General features: G+C 38.3%; 1 protein-coding gene across 6 annotated transcripts; it reads left to right on the forward strand.

The window, feature by feature from the left end:
- Positions 1-6,521: 6,521 nt before the first annotated feature.
- Positions 6,522-17,488, forward strand: LOC149832122 (uncharacterized). Of its 6 annotated transcripts, XM_090014328.1 has the most exons (8): positions 6,522-6,645; positions 7,211-7,329; positions 7,644-7,672; positions 7,981-8,734; positions 8,925-10,035; positions 11,643-11,972; positions 12,929-15,052; positions 16,763-17,486. In XM_090014328.1, the coding sequence occupies exons 4-8, from the start codon at positions 8,118-8,120 to the stop codon at positions 17,276-17,278; spliced, it is 4,698 nt and encodes a 1,565-aa protein (XP_089870454.1). In that variant the 5' UTR covers positions 6,522-6,645; positions 7,211-7,329; positions 7,644-7,672; positions 7,981-8,117; the 3' UTR covers positions 17,279-17,486. The 6 variants fall into 6 exon arrangements, with proteins under 6 accessions (XP_089870454.1, XP_089870458.1, XP_089870452.1 ...); XM_090014332.1 differs by lacking the exon at positions 7,644-7,672 and having other exon boundaries at positions 8,486-8,734; positions 16,763-17,488; XM_090014326.1 differs by having other exon boundaries at positions 7,644-8,734.
- The last annotated feature ends 5,151 nt before the right edge of the window (positions 17,489-22,639 follow it).

Genomic DNA, 22,639 nt, shown 5'->3' on the forward strand with positions numbered 1-22,639 from the left:
ATATATATATATATACCTAATTCTCCTGACGTTGGTATCTGACTTTATTTTCCCTCACCAAAAAACAAATGAAAACTGGAAAAAAGAACACCTCTTTTCTCAGTCAAGAATGACAAAATAAAGAAAGTACACCAAACACGCAGTCTATATTCAAATCCCATGGGTCACCTCCTTCGTAAGCCAATCCTACGGGCGTCACCCTCTGTTTAAGCCAAAGCTAGCGACTCTCGGGGGTCAAGGGGTAAGCCCTCATAGTTGTATGCTAACACGACAACGGCCATCAGTATGTCTGGCTGAGCAAGTGCGGCTAAGATTTTGTGTCTGGGGCAGTTTCAACGAGTAAAAAAAAACACACCAAACTTCTTAATAAAAATTAATATTTAACACCAAGAGGGCTCCACTTGTCCGGTAGGAGCAGCTAGTGCACGTCACCTTGTGCTGGATAGTTTCAGGTTCAAAACCCAATGGTATAGTTGTATAACTGATAAGGGGTCTGCCTAACCCGAGCTTCCTTTAAAAAAAAAATCATATTTAGCAACTAAGTAAAATATATCATAAACGTCTCTCTCTCTCACTATATATATATATCACTAAAACATGAGAACTACCATGTGAATCACTATTTTCATGAATTTTTTGTTTTTTCTTTTAAATCTAACCATATTGATGTGAAGATTTATATGCTTGGTTTTGTAAGGACCAACTCTTGTGATGTATAAGCATGATATTTTAAGGCTATAAAATCAATGGCTCATAATTTTTACAAATATTTAAACATCCAAAAATTATTTTTTTTTATAAAAAATACAAGATCCAACAGTTGATTCACAATGCCAAAGGTTGGATTTGCATACAAAGTGTTAGAAATGCTGTGTGAACTGTGATTTTCATAGAATTTTTGTTCAATTCTCTTAAATCTAGTCTTATGGATGTAATGTATATTTTTAGTTTTATAAAGACTAGTTCTTTAATCATCTAAGTTATATATATATATATATATATATATATATATATTGAGAGAGAGAGAGAGAGTAGCAGCCTATGTGGACCAGTGTACGTTTGTCATCCATTGTACCTAGGGGTGGCAAAACTTGACATGACCCGCCAACCCGCCTCTTAGGCGGGTTCAGGTTGGGCTTAAACTAACCCGTTTAATAAACGAGTCGACCCGCCTAACCCGTTTATTAAACGGGTCAGATTAGGGGTATGCCAACCCGCCAACCCGGCTGACCCGTTTAATAAACGGGTTAGGCGGACGGGTCGACCCGCCAACCCGCTCACCAACCCGCCCACTAACCGCCAACCCGTTTACCCAACCCAACCCATTTATTAAACGAGTTGGCGGGTCGTGTCGGGAATTACCCATTTAATAAACGGGTCGGGTTCGGGTTGAGGTATGCTGACCCGACAACCCGACCCGATTGCCACCCCTAATTGTACCTGCTAAAGAGGTCCTTAACGGTGGATGCGAGCACCACTATAGGTCATTTTTGGGCATGCAAGGTGCATCGGCACCGTCCATCAGCTGCAATGGCAACACTAATGTGTTGGCCAATGTAGGTAGGGAAGGGGTATATATATATATATATATATATATATATATATATATATATATATATATATATATATATATATATATATATATATATATATATATATATATATATATATATATATATATATATATATATATATATATATAATCAATTATATTTACAATAAAGTTGAGGTCTCATCATTTGTGTTGTTTTGACTCAATTTAACCTCATAGATGTGTTCAGCATTTGGTAGGACTTGATTCTTGGATCATGTTTTTTTATGAAAAAATATGTTTTTATGAGTTAGAAAAAATTGATGCCTTAGTAATTGTTGATTTTAGAATCACTGAAAAAACCTATACATAGGTTAGATTCCATTGTGCCAAAAGTTTTCACTAAATAAAACATATAAACCATATTTATGGTGTTATATGTGAGAAAAAAATACTAAGAAAAAGGCATTTAAGTTGAAAAATCACAAATATTGGTCATTGATCACAATTTTTTGTTGCAAAAAAATCATAAAATGTTAAGCATTTGCGGAAAGTTTATAAATTGTTTATGTGAATTTAGTAAATTTTTTATGCAAATTAACTCAAGTATTTGCAAAGTTTCAAGGTTCGAGTTTAAAAGAAACTCCACTGTTTTTTTATCCAAGTGCTTATATTTTTTATGCGAAGGTTTGAGTTTAAAAGAAAGTTCACATATTTTTTTTATGCAAATTTTGTGAATCAAATTTATAATGAATAAAAAAATGGCAATGAATCAAATTTACAATGAATCAAAACATTTACAATGAATCAAATTTCTAATGAATCAAATCGATTCCATATATTAACAAATGAACATGTTCATCAAATTTACAATGAATCAAAAAATTTACGGTAAATCAAATTCATAATGAATCGAATTGATTCTATTCATTAACAAATGAACTTGCTCATACAATCATTTATTTTATTAATTTATTAATAAATCAAATTTATAGCAAATCAAATTGATTTTATTCATTAACAAATGATCATGCTCATGCAATCATTTATTCTAAGGATCCAATGAGGCGATGTTGCCTCCTTTAAACTTACATCGACAAGTTTAGGAAAAGTTAAACTTGTGTTGTCTTGTGACTCTTATCATATAAAGACTGATTTTTACAATGCGTCAAATACACATCCAATTTTCAGAGCGAGTTGCTTTGAACTGTGTAGACGGTCTACGACAAAAGAAAAAAGTTAACCAAAAAGTATCAATACATTTCAGGCAAAGGTCTAGTTTGAGAATAGTTATAATGAAATTGACTCCTCAAACCAGCGCTTTGCCTCTAATGTATTGGTATTTTTTTGTTAACTTTATTCTTTTTTTCTTTCGTCGTAGACAGTCTACACACTTCAAACCAAGTTGCTCTAAAAATTGAGTATCTGTTTTTATGCACTATGAAAATCAAATTGTGTATGAGAAGAGTCACAGGACAAGCTTAACTTTGCCTAAACTTGTCGATGCAAGTTCAAAGGTGGTAGCAACACCTCATATGGTCATCACTGTCATTATTTAACTACCGCCCTTCACTCCAACACATTATAGCCTTCCCTTTATCCTCTTCACAAACTTGCATACAAGTGACATACAACTAGAGAGAGAGAGAGAGCGACAAACATTCTAATCGTTTCAATTTATTATCTTATAATAACAATGAGAGGTCCCTTTTATAGGTCAAGGGAGGCTTCATAAAAGCTTCATAAACTACAAAATATTTCATAAATGAAATTGCAAAGTGTCAAGAGGTTTAAACTTAATTTTGGTTGGGCATTGAAGAGGGGAGGTCGACTGATCGATCGTATCTCCTTATGCACGTCCACCTAAAGCATTAAAGATTCCTGTAAAAATAACAACTCATAAAAAAATCTGTAAAAATTTCTTAAATTGAATCGACAAACTTCATAAATACTTGAGTTACCTTGCATAAAAATTTTGCAAACTTTCTTTTAAACTCGAACAGAGAAACCTCATAATTACTTGACTTGCGTCACATAAACAATTTATGAAATTCACATAAAATAAGTGCGAGAAAACTTTTTTTAAACTCTCAAACCTCCAAATATCGTAAATACTTGAGTTCCATTGTTTAAAAAATTCCTAAAATTGCATAAAAAATTTATAAAAATTCTTTTAAAGTCGAACCGATGAACTACACAAATACTTGAGTTACTTCACATAAAAAATATAATAACACTGCATAAAAAATCTATATTGTTTTTTTCAAACTTAAAGCTCCAAACTACGCAAATACCTGAGTTACTTCGTATAAAAATTATAATATTTTGCATAAAAAAGTTGTAAAATTTCTTTTAAACTTGAACTGACAAACCTCACAAATATTTGAGTTACGTTGTATAAACAATTTACGAAATTCACATAAAATACGTGCGAGAAAACTTTCTTTTAAACCTCTAATTATCGTAAATAGTTGAGTTATGTCGCATAAAATTTTTCTAAATACGCATAAAAAATTTATGAGGTTTGTCAGTTTGAGTTAACAAATATTTTACAGATTTTTATGCGATGTTGTTATATTTTTTATGCAAAGTAACCCAGGTATTTGTGTTGTTTGTTAGTTTGAGTTTAAAAGAAATTTTCCAAGTTTTTAATGCAAATTTAGAATTTTTTTATATAAAGTAACTTAGATATTTGCGATGTTTGGAGGTTAGAGAGTTTAAAAAAAAGTTTTCTTGCACTTATTTTATGCGAATTTCATAAAATATTTATGTGAAGTAATTCAAGCATTTGTGAGGTTTGTCGGTTCGAGTTTAAAAGAAATTTTACAGTTTTTTATGCGATGTTATTACATTTATATATGAGGTAATTCAAGTATTTGCGATGTTTGTCGGTTCAAGTTTAAAAAAAAGTTTGCTCACGCTTATTTTATGCAAATTTGGTAGAATTTTAATACGTAGTAACTTAGGTATTTGTAAGGTTTTGAGGTTTGAGGTCATTCTCCACCGCTAAGTGGTGTCTCGTCCAATTGCGACAAAATCTTTCATACTCGCATTTTTGACAGGATGATGGAGATTAAGCATCAGTTGAGGTGGTGATTGCCGGCGATGACAATAGTTAAGGAGTTTTTGGTGGAGACGGATGAAATTCGCATATGTAAAAAATTTGCAGAGAAAACAATAAGTGTGAGGTTTTAAAAGGTCACAAAAATAACATATTTGTGATTTTGGATAGTGATCATATTTGAAAATTTTCATGGCATTTCAAGAAAATGTCATTTTTGTGGTACAATAGAGTCATTTTTTGAAAAATAATTTATGTAGCTGATGACACACATGATCTCTCACACGCGATCAGTGGCAGGGGTTCGTTTGACCTTTTCTTTCACTAAGACAACTGTCATTTTGTATATATATATATATATATATATATATATATATATATATATATATATATATATATATATATATATATAATCACTAGAACATGAGGAACTACCATGTGAACTATGACCATTTCAATGTTTTTTTTTGCAAATCTAACTAAGTAGATGTGTTCGACATGATGAGTTTGCTAGGAATAAATTGTTGGATCATGTATTTTTGATGAAAAAAATATGATTCAAAAATATGATATGTTGATTTTAAAGCTTTTAAAAATCTTGTTTATGCATCATAATTGGATTAATCAAGAGATTGTTTTTATAAAAGCAAACACGTAAATCACATCCTTATGGTTGTATTCAAGAGAATGGATGTTACAGACCGACTTGAATCCATTTTTTTTGTTTAGATCGATCAAATCCATTTTTTTTTGTTTGGACCTGTGTGTATCTGAGTCAGGCATTTTGTTAGGTTTTAATCTATTTGTACTAGATCGGATCCACACCGAAACTGATCCACCTCTGAACTATTTAAGGGAGATTTAACCCATAATGAAGTATATTGGAAGTTGTTTTGGGAAACTTTGATTTCTGAGATCTTGTTTCTCCTTTCTACTTCTTTCATGCTTTTGGATGGTACAATATCAGGATTGAGGATCTTATTTTGATTGCACCCATCGTTTTCGATTGTCGAGAACATGTTTCTTTTTTCGATTGTGGCATCTAGGGTTTCTTGGCTGCTATGAGCACATTAATGAGAGCCCAAGTGTTTTTCGAAAAAAAAAAAGTTGTTAGGACACTAATCCCAAGATCGGCATCCTACCAAAAGAATAAAAGGTTCATGAAACTCATAGTTCACAAGATCATTTTCTTACTTTCAGTTCTCGTATTCTAGTTACTATATATATATATATATATAACATAATGTACCCAAAAAATACTTAAGTGGTACTACTTTACTAATATCAATGCAGGTTTATGCAAACCTACAGCAATAGCATACTGTTCCAAGAAGTCCTTATGCTTTATTGCTTTTTTTTTTTATTGGTGAGCTAGTTCACACAGACCTTGACCAAATTACAGCAAAAGATTCATCACTACATTGAAAATGATTTGTGTTAAAGATGCCACTTTAGTGGTTTATCCTCCTCAATCCTATCATACTATCATAGTTGGATAAAAGTAAAACACGATCTAGCCAGATCACAAGGAATATAGTAAGATTTGATGTTTAGAAGCCGATTGTCAGTAAGATTTTGACTAAGGCACCCTTCATGCATCCTCTTAATAGACCTGTCTGGGAAAATCATACTCTTTGCCAACTTTGACCCAAACCTCTTTCTATTAGACAACAATCATGGTTAAGTGGAGCATTTAGGGTTTCATTCTAGTCATTAGACCCCCGATGAATCCAAAATTTAGCCAACGCGTTGCTATTTGATATTCCTTTTCACAAGCCCACATAATTCAATAAAATCTAAAAGGTAATGATTGCTATTTTTTAGTTTCATGCATTCTGAACGAGAGAATATTTGAAAGTAAAGTTTTTTAAAAAAATATGATATTTATAAATAAAATTCTTTTCGGGTAACAATTTTTTACTATTAGAAATTCTTTCTGCAGGCAATCATTCACCCACAGCCTCCTTCGTCTTCATCTTCCTCTCACCCACCACCAGGTCTCTCTCTTCATCTTCTTCCCACCCACCACCTTGTTCAAGTTTCTCTCTCTGTGGTATGTCGTCTCTATCCCTCTGTCTCGTCTTCTTCTTCTTCTTTTTTGTTTTTTTCTTCTTCTCCGTCTCTTACCCTCTGTCTCTTTTTCTTTTCTTCTTCTCCGTCTCTGTGCCTTTTGTCTCTTCTTCTTTTTCTTTTACGTTTTTTTTCTTCTTTTTCTTTCAGTTTTTTCTTCTTCTCCTTTTTCTTCTCTCTCCCTCGGTCTCTTCTTTTTCTTCTTCTTCTCTGTCTCTCATCCTCTGTCTCTTTTTCTTCTTCTTCTTCTCCATCTCTTACCTCTGCGTCTTCTTCTCCTTTTTATTTTCTTTGTTTCCTTTTTCTTCTTCTTCTCCGTCTGTCACCCTCTATCTCTTCTTTTTATTTTCTTCTTCTTCTCGGTCTCTCACCCTCTATCTCTTCTTCTTTTTATTTTCTTCTTCTTCTCGGTCTCTCACCCTCTATCTCTTCTTTTCCTTTTTATTTTCTTTGTTTTTCTTCTTCTTCTTTTTATTTTCTTCTTCTTCATCTCTGTCTCTCTCCCTCCGTCTCTTCTTATGCATTCAATTGATTTTTTTTTTATGCAGGAAAAGCATACCGGCTGATTGCGCACTAAGGCCCTTTTCCTGTGTTTCGTGCTCTCTTGGTGAACCGCAAACAATCACAATTTTAACGGGGGTTTGTTGATGTGAGGGCACCATTCTTGGTATATTTTCATATATGATTTTCTTTTCATTAGCTTTTTTTGTTATGCTCTAATTGTATTTAGCCCTCTTTGGTGTTCAATGTTCTAAAAACCTATCCATGCATCGCAATGGTTTCGTCTCTTGTTCAAAGTGGTCATTAACTATGTTTGCAGTAATCCTTAATAATGAAAAAAATAATTATTTCTACCAATGACATGATGAATTCAGTGTGTTATCATGTGAAAGATCTTTTTTTATTCATGAAATCATTATTTTTTTTTTACTTCAAAAGTGATTGTTACAAGCAAATCTGGTTAAGACAATTCAAAACCAGGTTTATTGCCATCCATACTGCGTTTTCAGGTAACCAAGTTATAAATCAGGTTAACAGGTGTCATTCAAACAACAAAAGCAGGTTAATAGAGCTTTGTCATCCTAACGGTACCCAAACAGCACACAAACTAAGCAAAAATTTCTTAAAAATAGCCAAGACCGGCATCATTTCTACGTGACAGGCACGACATCTCTGTCGGTCCCGGTCTGCTATTTTTTAGAAAGTTTTGCTGATTCTGTGTGCTGAGTTCAAGTCAGCCCCATAATAATAAGACCACACGAAACAAAACCTGTTGCCTTGCTGCCTTCGGTTTATGTTTCTCTTGGCTGCTGCAAAGGAACAAAAGATCGGATTGATAAAGCACATCAAAAGGAACAGCTGATATCAATTAAGGTGAACAAAACATCCATCTCTAAGGAGGAAGAGGTGATAGATTCTCACACGTTGTACCACCATTTTTGCTGATACGAAGTTATGGAGGTACTCTTAACACCCACTGCCATCTTTCTTTCCATCATCATCATCATCATCACAACCATGATCATTTGCTGGCTTGAGCAAAAGAGAGAAAATTACAGAAATTCAGTTGGTGTCTTAATGCAAGAAGAACAAGCAACACTGCCACCACCTTCATCTAGCAATGACAGTTTTGAATTCGATGTTTTCTTAAGTTTTAGAGGGGAGGATACACGGAGAAATTTTACTGGCTTTCTCCATGATGCCTTGAATCTGCAAGGCATACGTGCATTCATAGATGAGGAAGATTTGAAAAAGGGAGAAAGGATCGACGATCTACTTGGTGCCATTGACAAGTCGAAAATTTTCTTGCCTATTTTTTCCAGAAACTATGCAGAGTCAAGGTGGTGTCTTATGGAGATCACCAAGATGGTAATGTGTGGAAGATTGATCATTCCCATATTTTTAGATGTCACACCATCTGACGTCAAGCGACAAAAGGGACCCTTCCAGGACGCCTTCAGAAAGCACCAAAAGAACAAGGAATTGAATGAGGAGATGATGAATGAATGGAGAGATGCATTGAGAACAGTAGCGGAACTTTCTGGTTATGAACTCAAAAATGAGACTAATGGGTATCTCTCTCTCTTTGTGAATCCCATCGTTATGTGTTCTCAATTAACTGACAGCAATCAAATCCTATTATTCTTAATAAAAAGTATCATATCTTAAATTTAGATACATTTAATGCTTCAAACAATTCTTTTTGATCTTTTATGCTTCTTGTAACACTTTTTTGCACCGATTTATGTCATAACATTGCAGGCATGAGGCTAGGCTGATCAAAATCATTATTAAGAGGGTTCTTAGTGAATTAAATGATATTCCCTTTGATGTCGCCAAACAGCCAATTGGGATTGAATCCCGTGTACAAGATGTGATGAAGTTGTTAGACATGGAAGCTAATGATGTTCGGATGGTTGGAATCCATGGCAAGGGTGGAATAGGGAAAACAACCATTGCTAAGGCTATTTATAACCAACTATTTCCAAGATTTGAAAGTAGCAGCTTTCTGTTTGATGTTAGCAAAACAACAAAAGAAAGCAATGGGCTCATCTCTTTACAGAACCGGCTCATAGTTGATATTTTAAAGTCAAAAGATATATCCATATCTAGCGTTGAACAAGGAGTTAGCGTGATCAAGCGGAGAATTGGTCGTAAAAAGGTTCTACTCATTCTGGATGATGTCGACCATATAAATCAACTTGATAAACTGGCAGGAAAGAAAGATTGGTTTGGTACAGGAAGTAGGATCATTATTACGACGAGAGATGAGAAAGTGCTAGTGCAACATCAGTTGAAAGGTCATGAGATGTACATCCCGAAAGAATTGGACCCAGTTCAGTCGCTTCAATTGTTCAGTCGTCATGCATTTATGAGAGACCAACCCATGAAAGGCTATGTTGAATTATCAAAAAAAGTCGTCCTAGTTACAGATGGGCTACCTTTAGCACTGGAAATATTTGGATCTCTTTTCTATGACATAACAACTGTCGATGAATGGGAAGAAATGCTGGAACAGTTGGAGCAGGTTCAAGATAGAGATATTTATGAAAAACTTAAAATAAGTTATGATGGATTGACTTCTGAAGAGAAGATCATCTTCTTAGACATTGCGTGTTTTTTCTTTGGAGTGCGTAAAGAAAGTGCAATGTTCTTGTGGAAGGATTGTGGCCTTTTTCCAAGTAGAGCAATTAAAGTTCTCCTTCACAAATCTCTCATTAAGTTAGAAGGTGACAATGATACATTCATAATGCACGATCAGATACGAGATATGGGAAGGAAGATTGTTCGAGAAGAGAATATTCTATACCCTGGGATGCGCAGCAGGTTATGGGATGAGGATGAAATATTGGAAGCGCTTGGAAATCCACAGGTAAGATCTAATTGTTGTGAGTAACTCTGATTTAACTGTTTTTCGTGGTACTGCCATCAGTGGGTTGAAGACAGAATTCTCACTGACTGACATTAACTTAGCCGTCTCCTAGTAAAAAAAGGAATTGTTCCCTTAGATACGGTGAGTCCTGTGGCTGTTGATCAACAGAGAGGAGATCCAGTGGTTGGACCAAGTACCATGCAACGTACACAGTTCAAGCACTAGTAGGGTTGCAAACGGTTTGGATTTCGGATCCTAAAATACATTGGGGAGCTGGATCGGTTCAGTTCCTAGACAGCCAACATTTGCACAAAACACTTCCTCAATCTAATCCTAATCATTGGCATGGCCCCATGGCATCCAGTCATTGGGTTGAGTCCTTTGCAAGGTACTCGACTGAGTTCTGATCTTCTCTCTAATCAACACAACCAATAGTGACCTAGACTATTGACATTAAACAAAGTGTGGCCACACTGAAGGGGGATCTTGAAAGGCTCAGCTAGTGTCTAGCGAGTCATGAAGTGGTCTTCATGCTTGATATAAAGTATTTAATCCTAGGAATAGGAGATGCTAAAATTCTAGTTGTACCTTGACTATATGGCATAAGCAAGATTCTAACAAACCCATTCTGGGTCCTCATGCTGTCCAACGTAATGACATTTTGCCTCAAGATGGCCATGTTTGATGCATCAATTGGAGGCTTTGTCCAGCAGCAGTAATTTATCAAAGAGTAGCACATAGTAAGCAAGAGTACAATATAACAGTTTAAGTCTAGCTGCCACTTTTTACCATAGTCACAGATATCGGTGATATTTTGAAAATATCGCGATATTATCACGTTATGTTCATCAAACGATATTGTAGGTAAATTATCATGATATTTTGAAAATATCGCCAATTTGATAATATTGCGATATTATCAATTATTGTTACTGTTTTTACTTATTTTTTACATCTTAAAAGTTAAATGTGTTTTTCTTCTTTATTTTATTTTGTATTTTTTTACTTATTTCTTTTAATATATATGTATTTTATTAACTAAACATGATATTTTCTTACTTATTTTTGTTATTAAATAGATTTTTTATTTTTTATTTTTTATGCCCCGAGATTTTCCCAAGATTTTCCTGAGATTTTTCATCAAACCTATAATATCGCGAGAAAAAGCCTCACCGGGATATAACGGATACCAATATTTGTGACTATGCTTGTTATCAAAATAGAGATAACCAAAAAATGAGTGAGAATTTTCAAGAGAAACTACAGTTACTTAGTAGCAGATTCCTATTGGGATTATTTTTCAAAATTCAATAGCTAGGTCAGGTGATAACTGAGGCTGAAGCCAAAAACTATGCATAAAACAAGCCCATTAGGCCTATTAAGCTAAATGAAGTCAACAGAGACCCAAGCCCAGCAAACAAGACCTAAGGAAGAACCACTCAACTTGCTTGGCTGACTAAAGAACACATTAAGGGCTCATTCCACTCTAGTCAATCCAGGTGAGTCGGTTCATTTCTAAATCTTAATAGCATGGGACAGCTCTGAAGCCCAAAATGAGATTCTTATCTTGATGCCACAATGAGTTGTTTTTACATGTTTATCTCCAGGAAACCAGGAATAAAACTGAAGGCCTCAGTTTTTCTTTCTATTACCCATTCAAGAGATATGCATATTTAACAACAGAGGCATTGTCAACAATGCCCAGGCTCAGAATGCTCCTTCTCAATTATTCAACCTTCGAAGAATGTGATCTTCGACACTTCCCGAGGAAACTAAAATGGTTGCAGTGGAGAGGGTGTCCATTGGAGTCCTTGACATTTGATGGCAGCCTTCTGGAACTTGTAGTCCTTGACCTATCTCACAGCCCGGCTATCAAACATGTGTGGAGCAAGCAACAACCACAGAAGTTGAGGGGGCAGTTACACAGAGGAAACATGGTGAGTGAATGTTCAGTGACGATGATGATGGAAATAATGGCTGATAATAATAACAATAGTTGTAAAAAAAAGCCAAGTTTTTAGACTGAAAAACACATACCTTAATCCTAATGTCAAAATATGAGTAAATAAAAAACGTCTTTATAGTAAGTTTCCTTTTGTTTCATTCCCGTGAAGGGTCTTTCTTGTGAGGCGGCAGAGATTTCTAAAAACTCCTACCAGATAAGCTTTCCCATAAAAGTTTTTTCATACGGGAGGAGGTTTGTAGGGATTTATGCATGAAAAGAGAAAGGTGGTAGAAAAAACCCATGTGCGAGCATGGCACTTCCACTATAATCTTGTATTTAACCCCATGGTGGGAAATGGAGGAAACAGATGTTAGCTCAGCAATTTCCTGGGAAAATTAATGAAACAAATATGGGCCCTTAAGGGGTGTTTGTTATACTCTCACCTAGATAAGTTTCTGCTGAAAGAAACTTACCCGAAGTATCAAACACACACTAAGGGAAGCCATTTTCCCTTTAAATAAACAAAGGGAAAGTGCCTTCCCATGTGTGGAGGTGTGAACCCATTTTGACAGGAAAGATGTTTGTTTGCATTTATTATGTGGATCTCACTATATATTTCTTGTGCAGATATTTGTTTTATCCTTGTTAGGGAAGATGCCCTCTTTCCTATGAAAGAGGGTCTCTTTCATAGGAAAGGGCATGAAACAAATGCCCCCTGAATGTAGGAAAATAAATGGACCAACATCACCTTTCCTGTAACGTCTGTCATCATTCTGGCCATGACTTGGCTATGTCAACAATAATTACAAGTTAGAATGCCACATCATTACTGATTTTGGGCCAAGTTGGTGCCAGAACACATTCTGGAGTATCATCAGCATAACATACTCAAATTGATCATATATTCTTTGGTGTGCTGTTTTTCTTATCAAAAGGAATGATTGACAGGTGTTTCGCAAACTGAAAGTTCTCAATTTCACTGGTTGTTCACAACTTATTACCACTCCAGATTTTGCCAGCCTCCCGTGCCTAGTGAAATTGGTATTTGATGGCTGTCACAACTTGGCTGAAGTTGATGAATCAATTGAGCATCTTAAGAAGCTGGTTTACTTGAGTATGGAGTATTGTCTTGCTTTAGGAGAACTACCTGATGGTATTACTAATTTGTGTTCTTTGGAAATTCTCAATCTTTCTACTTGTGTGAACATTAAAACTTTGCCAGAACTATTGGGGGAAATGGACTCACTAACCGAGCTTATCCTAGATCGAACAAAAATAAGCAATATACCTGACTCCATAGTGGACTTGAGTAACCTCCTTAAGCTCTCTTTAAAGGATTGTGGATCATTAGAAGAGCTGCCGTCTTCCATTGGAAAAATGGAATCTTTGCAACAGATGAACCTTCAAGGGACTTCATTGAGAAATTTACCCGAGTCCATAGGTGAGCTCAAAAACCTTAGACAGTTATCTCTAAAAGGTTGCAAATTACTAGAACTACCAGATTCCATTGGACACCTAGAATCTCTAGAAGATCTGATCCTTAGCAGCACTTCATTAACAATGATACCTGATTCCATTGGCAATCTAAAGAGTCTCTATAAGTTATCTCTAGAACGTCATGAATTGGAGAAAGATATACTGATACCTCTTGGAAGTTCAGAGGCTTCATCTGTAGAACCCATCATTGTTTGCAGTTTATTAAGAAGATTACCAGGTTCCTTAGGAAGCTTGAAGAACCTCCATCAGCTATCCATAGATGGGTGTCCATCACTAGAAGAGATGCCAGATACCATTGGAAAGTTGGAATCTTTAGAAGAGCTCATTCTTGTTGGAACTAAAGTAAGCAAGTTGCCTGATTCCATAAGGGAGTTGAAGAACCTCTACAAGCTATCTCTGAAGGATTCTGAATTATTGAAAGAGCTGCCATATTCCATCAAAAGTTTGGAGTCATTAAAAGAGCTCATCCTTGATGGATGCACTTCATTGAAAACTCTACCTGACACAATAAGACATCTCAAAAACATCTATGAATTATCGTTGAAGGGATGTAAATCACTTGAAGAACTGCCAGATTCATTTGAAAGTTTCAGATCTGTGAAAGAGCTCATCCTTGAAGGAACTTCCTTGAGAAGGTTACCTAATTCTATAGGATGCATGAAGAACCTAATTCAGCTATCTTTAAAGGGCTGTGAAACATTTGAAGAAGTACCATATTCAATTGGAGGTTTAGAGTCCTTAAAAGAGCTCAACCTTGATTGCACTAAAATAGGAAACCTACCAGATTCCCTAAGGCACCTGAAGAATCTCTGCCTGCTATCTCTGAATAAGTGTGAACTACTAGAGGAAATTCCACATTCGATTGGAGAACTGAAAAATCTTGAGAGCTTAACATTGGATGATTGCAAGAGCCTCAAAGCTCTTCCTGGATCAATTGGATCACTAGAAAGGCTTGAGACATTGTCAATGAATGGATTGGTAAGCATAAGAGTTCTGCCTTCTTCCATTGGGAAATTGACAAGCCTGGTTCAATTAGAGATGTCAAACACTGGAATCAAAGAAATCCCTCAAGACTTTGGAAGCCTAGTCATGCTGAAGGTTTTAAATATAAGTAACAATCCTCAGTTCACCATGCTTCCTTCCAATTTCTTTCAACTCAACTCCTTAGGGAAACTGGTTGCCCATGGATGTAACTGGCTAGAGGGTGTCAATGACACTTGTTTTAGAAGACTATCATCATTGAAGACACTAGACTTGAGCCACAGTGAATTCAGACACCTACCTTCAAGTGTTCGCCGACTTCCTCAGCTTGACGAACTCATTTTAGAGGATTGTCAAAAACTCGAGTCTTTGCCTCGACTGCCTTCATCTCTGAGCACTCTTAGTGCCAACAGATGCACTGCATTGGAGTCAATCTCAGATCTCTCAAAGTCAAGTGGCTTAAGTCAGCTAAGTCTGCGTGGATGCAAGAGTCTTGTTGAAGTTGATGGCCTGGAGAAATTGGAATGCTTGCAGATCTTGTACATGGGTGGCTGTGAAAGCCTTGGTCCAGACATGATGGAAAGACTCTGTCAGGTATGTGCTTGGTGTAATAGTACTGTAGTAGCATATTGCAACTTGACAATAAATTAGTTCTGGTCAGGTGATTAGGCTGAGTACTTTATAAAGTACACAGGCTACACAAAACACAGAAAATCACTAATGGGTGCTGGTATTTTCTGCATAAAACACAAATACCGAAAATTGTTACTCAGATGGTAATTTGATTCTGTGTAAAACACAAAACACAGAAAATCGCTACATGTGTAGTGGTTTTCTGTGCTTTGTGCAACCCCTGTACTTTGTAAAGTACTCGGGCCTGATCATTAGATCTGCTCCGACAAAGAACAGGTGGATCATGATAGAATATGGGTGATCCAAAACATATTAAAGTCAGTATGTGACGGATCTGGACCTAAGTTGCATTTCAGGTCCCTGCTGGAGTCCAGTTCAGACAATTAATGAACTAGACCAGGCATACCCTGGCATTTACTTGGGAAAAGTGCACAATTAGATCGAATTTGGTTGGATCTCCAATCCCAATTTGCTGCACATTTTTTGGATGTGGACTTGGATTAGAATCAGAATGTGTTTTCAAATTAGGCTCCGCCTGGAGCCGCAGATTTGGTGCTTGGCGGAGTACCTCCGTGAGGCACTCAGCCCAATCACTGATAGCTGCGTCCCAAACAACTTGGGATTTAGGGATCTCTTAACTGATCCCTCACATGACAGTATTTTGTTTGGGGCTTGCTTTCTGTTATTGTGGGGCCCATTGAAGGTTGGTTGGAGGCACATAAGGGATGGGCACGCTGCTGTCACTGAGTGGACCAAATACCTCTGCTGAATTTGCTCTCTATTTTAGATGGAGATGGGAGAGGCGATGAGGATTCACTGAATTCCCCACCTTTCTGCTGTTTGGCAACATGTATTTGGAGGTGAGAGCGAAGATCAAATTGGAGATGGAAACCCGTCTCCCCATTTTCATCTACGCTCCTATGTCCTCTCCAACACCAGCTACCAAACAGAGCCATAGATTTTTTTTTGAAAGGCAAGCTGTGGTTAGGCGGACCCCTACCAGAAGAACAGCCGGCCTATGTGGCAGAGGGATTCGATCCTGGGCCTTCAGCTTGACACAGGACCCCTCTTACCACATGGGATTCCACCTCGGTAAACAGAGCCATTGATTTGGTCTTACATGGTTGGCCTCTTTTCAGGTTCACATTTGGGTATGGGACCAACAGTTTTCTGTTGGATCTGTATTCAGATCTGGATTAAGTCCAATTCATTTGCAGTACTTTACATTCCCTACATGTTTTAAATCAACTTTTACCAGATCCAATAGTACCACAAAAAGCTCAGATTCTGATGCCTACCTACTTCAATGGACCTATTTTGAATTTGGATTCAGACTTAGTGCTTAAAATTCAAACTTGGGTCAGCCCTTATCTGCCCTGTATCTAAACTGTTTGCACCTCTAGTCCAGTCCACTTCCAACTCAACTTGTCAGATCTGGTCATGGCTGAAACTGAAATTTATCCAAAGTGGATGGCCAACTGTGTAGGTCAGCCCTTCCTTTCACTTCTTGGTTGCATATGTAAGTATTGTTTAATCTGTAAGTGCAGAGTCTAATGGGTTTTTTTACCGCAATTAGTATTTCCATCAAGAAAAGACTTATTCAATCTGTAATCATCCTGCCATATCTAGAGTCATTTATGACACATTACTGAGGTTTTTCTAACATAGCAGGCCTCGTTTGAGAATTTGATGATGTCCCAGCTCTCTGGATGTGTGACTAGTAACGACCAACAGTTGCTATTTGGGGTTCCAGGCAGTTGTGAAAGCGAGCCCATGCTCGTAAACAGTTTGCATGTCTACAGCCGGTTCAACTCTTGTGAGGACTCAATCCCTGACCGCAGCTCAATGCTCATGCACATTGAAGTCATGCGTGAGGATGTTGTCTTCAAAACCACAAGAAAAGCTAAAGATTGCCATTCTGATGATGAAGACTATGGTTTTCCTTTAATGATGAGGCACCCACCAGGATCGAGCCCTATTTCGCAGTACCCTACAGTGGTAAACCCTGAGAGAGTAGAACGGCCACACGGTGCTGATCATGACCACTGCTGCCAAGTAAAATTTGAACTTGATGATGAGATACATAGGTATGTGAAGGAGGGAAATGTGATGATTAGAGTTTCAACAATGGGTGACGGCTCCAAGGGGCTGACGGGAGGTGACATTTTGTTTGTAAACAATTGGTGACTTTTGTGGATGATCAGGTTTAGGCTATGTGAGCCTGTAAGTTTATTTTTGTTTCATTTAGACTGTGTTTTCTGTTTTTTTTTTAAGAGGAAAAAATCTTAATTTAAATAAATGAAATAGAAGGAACAGTACATCAACTCAATGTGAGGTCGACAAGAAGTGGATCGGCGGATAATTGCATGAACAAGCCTGAATGATTGTGAAACAAAGGGCGCAGCCATGAATCAGAATGAAACTCTCCTTTTGCATGAAGCAAGAGGAAAACATCGATCAAAATACGCCTGAAAGTGGTAACAGGTGATGAGCCACCATCTTGAAATATTCGGTACTTTCTTTTCTTCAAACGGGGAGTCGAACAATGTCATACAATCTTGGTATCAAGATTTTTTTATTACTTTTGTTTATTTTTTATTGCAGAGATTTTGCCAAACAAACGTGAGATTTTTGAAAAAAAATTACTTTCCCGGAGATTTTGGCTGCCAATATGTTGCCGTTTTTTACTTTTTGTCACAGAGTCGCACTTAACATGTTAATTGCAGGCATTTCGACGTGCCCCTAAACCATTCTAGGGTGAGCAAGAGACCCACCACGTTGAACAAATGCCCCATTATGGGAACAATCATTAGATGGAGCAGGTCCAAACCAGTGTTGCAAATACTAATATCAGGATTTTCTTAGCCGGGGAAATCTCATTATAAGTTAAACAAAATTTCAAGAAAAATCTTGGAAAATATAGGCATTTAAAGTGTCAAGAAAAATCGAACATAAAAAACATAAAAACTTCAAAAAGCGATAAGATAGAATTAATGTCGCAATAAAACATCTTGATCTTTTTGGGATTGTATCTGCTTCCAAAATGATGCTATGATTACAATAATTTTAATATTTGGCTTTGTTAGATATGTCCAGACTTGAACAATCAATCATCTTTAGCATTAGGGTTATATCATCACAATGTTACAACCGTAGCATGTTTGGTAGGGATGGCAGTGGTTCGGACCGACATGAAATGGGAATGGAGGTTCAAATCGAAATCCGTATGGAGATGGAGGGTATGGACTTAAGCTTTTCCCCACCCTGCCTTGCCTCGCCCGGCCTTGCCGCGCCTGCCTCATTCCCAATATTTCTTTAGGGATGGCAATAGACGGAGGGGAAATGGAGCCTCGCCCTGCCTCACCTCATTTGGATCAAGGATGGAGCACATGAAACACGGATGGAGGTTAAAATCCAAACCTGTGCGGGGATGGAGGCCAAGATTTTGAGACGGGGTGGGGGTGGAGACCTTGTCCCCCACCTCGGTACCCTGCTATCCCTAATGTTTGGATCAAGGAATTGAAAGCTTATTCTATGTAATGAAGAATCTTATTTAGTGGAGTTCATTCATACTTTAATCATGGAAAACAATAAATAACCTAAGACTCATTTTGGGAAAGCCAGGCATACCTTTAAAGGGGAAAAAACTATGAAGAAAATTTTCTACCTAGTAAGCGTCCCTAAGACCCAAGACCTAAAACTGGTGGTGGTATAGCTTTGAGTTTTCAAATAAATTACAGCTCATATCAAACAAGGTGGATTCATAATTGACCCCTTATACAGAATGAGCAAATCAAATGGTTGGGCAGATTTTGTCATTTTAGATTTATTAGGACCAGCCTACATGTCCTTTCACCCATGACCGACTGATCCATTAGAGGACAAATTTGCAAGTCCCAACCTTGTTCACACTTTCATCTTATCTGGCCTCATACAAAAAACAAGATTCAACAAACAACTTTCATTTACCCTTTAATTATTGTACTCTCCATGTTCCCTTGCGACTTACATTGTACAGTTGCGCTTAAAGCCTATTTTGCTTTTGTTGAGTCATATGTAAGCTGCCCGGTTCAGGTGTATCAATACCCCGAAGGGGCAGCCCGTATACTTGAACTGTAATGGCCTGCGGGCAAAATTGTGAATAAAGTAAATGCGTTGAGCTTTCTTTTGTTCACCCTCGTTGTGATTGCTTCTTGTGATTGCAATTTCTCTCATTCTATTTTCTCTTGCTCTCTTGCACTCTGATTACAAGTTTTTGCGATCGGCAAACGAGCTGACAAGTAGACTTGCGGTGGTAAGGAGAGACTGTCACACCGCGCTGGCTCATTGAAGGAAATAGGCCTGTGACAAGTGGTATCAGAGCCCGTTCTCGTATTGGAGAAGGGACTCAAGAGTCGGTGTCGACAGACACGCCGATAGGCTGCGATTTGTGAGCAAGACATCGTGACGCCTTATCAAAACTTCCACAACACCAAAGGCAAGGCAGTTGCCGAAGCTGTGGAGATGGGTTCACCTTGGGGCCAAGAAGAGTTGGCTATAACTGTTAACAAGCTGGTGGAAGATGTGACTTCGCATGAGGAAGCGATTTTACGCACATGTGAATCATTCAGTAGACTGAATGATGTGGTGGCGAGCCTACAAGAGCAGGTAAACTTACTAATGAGACAGGTCACTTCGTTGACGACTACAGTGACCGACTTGCAGATTGAAGTAGGGGAGTTTCAGTTGAAGAACCGTACGTTACAGCAGACGGTGACCCTAAATGGTGGAAATGTTAAGAGGCCATCAAGGATTGATGTGCCAAGACCTACAAAATTCAATGGTTCTCATGATAGCAAGGCCATTGAGAACTGCTTGTTCAAAGTAGAAGACTACTTGGATATCCAGAATGTGATCATTGAGGATCTGAGGATTAAGGCCGCAACAACCTTACTCGATGAAGATGCTCTCGCTTGGTGGAGGCGAAAGCGCAACGACATGGAGAGGGGTTAATGCATGGTAGACACCTTTAACGAAATTCAAAATGGAGTTGCGCAACTATTTCATGCAAAAAAACACAAAAGCAGGCGTACCGAATGATTCAGGAGCTCAAACATTCTGGTTCGTTGCAAGACTATATCAGAATGTTTTAGAAGCTTATGATGGAGATACCTAACATGCCAGAAGACGACATGCTCAACTGGTTCATTGCGGGACTTCAGCCCTAGGCACAGTCTGAAGTGAAAATGAGCAACCCTCGTATTTTGGAAGATGCATATGTGGTGGTTGAGCGCTTAGTTGACACTCAGCGCAAGCCTTTCACCCCATCAACCAAAGAGGGGAAAAAGCCTAACCACGGAGGCAAGAAGGATGAGCACCACAATGATAAAGGTGAGGCGTCAACATGCCATCAATCTGAAAAGAAACAGAACTTCATAGAGCCTAACAACAACAACAAGGGTACAGTTGTGACATGATGCTTCTGTGGCGATAAACATATCGCCAGGTAGTGCACAAAGCGCCTCGTAAAAGATGACGAGCAAGCTAATGCTGCACAAAAAGAATGCAACGATACTGAATGCAGTGACACTGAAGCGATGCAACCAAGGATGGGGGCCATGCAATCGATTAACGCGGTTAGAAGTTGCACGACTAAGAACATGTCGGTCAGTAAGGAACTTATGTACTTGGAAGTCATTATGAATGGAAAGTCTACTTCAGCAATGATAGACTCCGGGGCCACACACAACTTTATCTCGCGGGAAGAGGCAGAACGGTTGGGCTTGAAGCCTAGGCCAAAGCAGATGACCATCAAGAGGATAAACTCTAAAGCCAAATCCATCCTTGGCGAAGCAAGAGATGTGGCTACTCAAGTGGGGAGTTGGGTCGGCAAAGCCAACTTCTCTGTGGTGCTTCTGGACGATTTAAAAGTGATTTTGGGTATGGAGTTTCTGCGAAGCCAGAATGTTCTGATTCTGCCAAAGTTTAACACGTTGACAATCATGGGGTCAAACTTGTCCCACATAATGCAGTGCCTTAAGCAAAAAGGAAAGTCTTCAGTGCTATTGACAATGCAGCTGAAGAAGAGTGTCAAGCATGGGGAGCAAACATTTTTAGTTGGAGTGCGCGCAGAAGAAAGGAATGTAGAAGCAGCAGTGTCGCTGACCCTAGCCTCACTATTGGAAGAGTTTTGGGGGGTGATGCCTCCAGAATTGCTGAAGCGTCTTCCGCCAAGACGTGAGGTCGACCACAAGATTGAGTTAACCCCGGGAACGACGCCTCTCACAATGGTTCCATACCGTATGGGGCCAGCTGAGTTGAAGGAGCTGCGCAGGCAGCTAGACGAGATGTTGGACGCAGACATTGTTCGTCCATAGAAAGCCCCATTTGGGGCCCCAGTCCTTTTTCAGATGAAACATGATGACTCCAAACGGTTATGTGTGGATTACCGTGCTTTGAACAAGATCACAATAAAGAACAAGTACCCATTGCCCTTAATAGCAGACCTGTTCAATCAGTTGGGCAGTGCTCGAGTCTTTTCAAAGCTACACTTGAGATCGGATTATTGGCAAGTGTGGATTACAGATGGCGATGAGCCGAAGACAACTTGTGTCACCCGCTATGGAGCTTACGAGTTCTTAGCAATGCCATTTGGGTTGACGAATGCTCCAACTACATTCACGAACCTAATGAATTAGATTTTGTACCCGTACTTAGACAAGTTCGTGGTAGTCTACTTGGATGACATCGTGATTTACAACAACAACATGGAGGAACATGTCGGGCACTTGCGAATAGTGTTTCAGGTGCTGAAGGAGAATGGCCTCTATGTTAAGCAAGAGAAGTATCTCTTCGGGCAGGAGGAGATTAGCTTCCTTGGCCACGTTGTGGGGTGTGGTGTGCTGCGCATGGATGGGCAAAAGATAAGAGTTATCCAGGAATGGGTTCCGCTTTACAAAGTGCCAGAGTTGCGGTCATTTCTTAGTTTGGCAAACTACTATAGGCGTTTCATCAAAGGCTATTCCGTCATTTCTACGCCCCTCACCGATTTGCTAAAGAAGAATCAGGTATGACTCTGGATAGGAGCGTGCCAAGATGCTTTCGATGGCTTAAAAAAAGCCTTAGTGAGGGAGCTAGTGCTGCGACTACCTGATCATTCAAGACCCTTCGAAGTTCACACGGATCCCTCAGACTTTGCCATTGGCGGAGTTATTATGCAAGATGACCATCCGATTGCACATGAGAGGCGTTACACGGTGCATGAACGTGAGATGACAACAATCGTGTATTGCCTTAGAATTTGGCGGCACTATCTTCTGGGTCTCGAGTTCGTCGTCAAGACGAACAATGTGTCCACGAGCTATTTTTAGACACAAAAGAAACTGACGCCTAAACAAGCTCGATGACAGATGTTTTTGGCTGAGTTCGACTTTGCGTTAGAGTATAAGGTTGGAAAGACCAATGTTGTGGCGATTGCCTTGAGCCGCAAGGCTGAATTGACAGCTGCGCGTGCAGAGCCTTCTGAAGTGCATTTGGAGGGCGCATTGCTGAGCTGCATCCATGAAGGTA

The sequence above is a fragment of the Nuphar pumila genome, chromosome 7 (assembly GCF_984573655.1).
Source record: "Nuphar pumila chromosome 7, dmNupPumi1.hap1.1, whole genome shotgun sequence".
Taxonomy (NCBI): domain Eukaryota; kingdom Viridiplantae; phylum Streptophyta; class Magnoliopsida; order Nymphaeales; family Nymphaeaceae; genus Nuphar; species Nuphar pumila.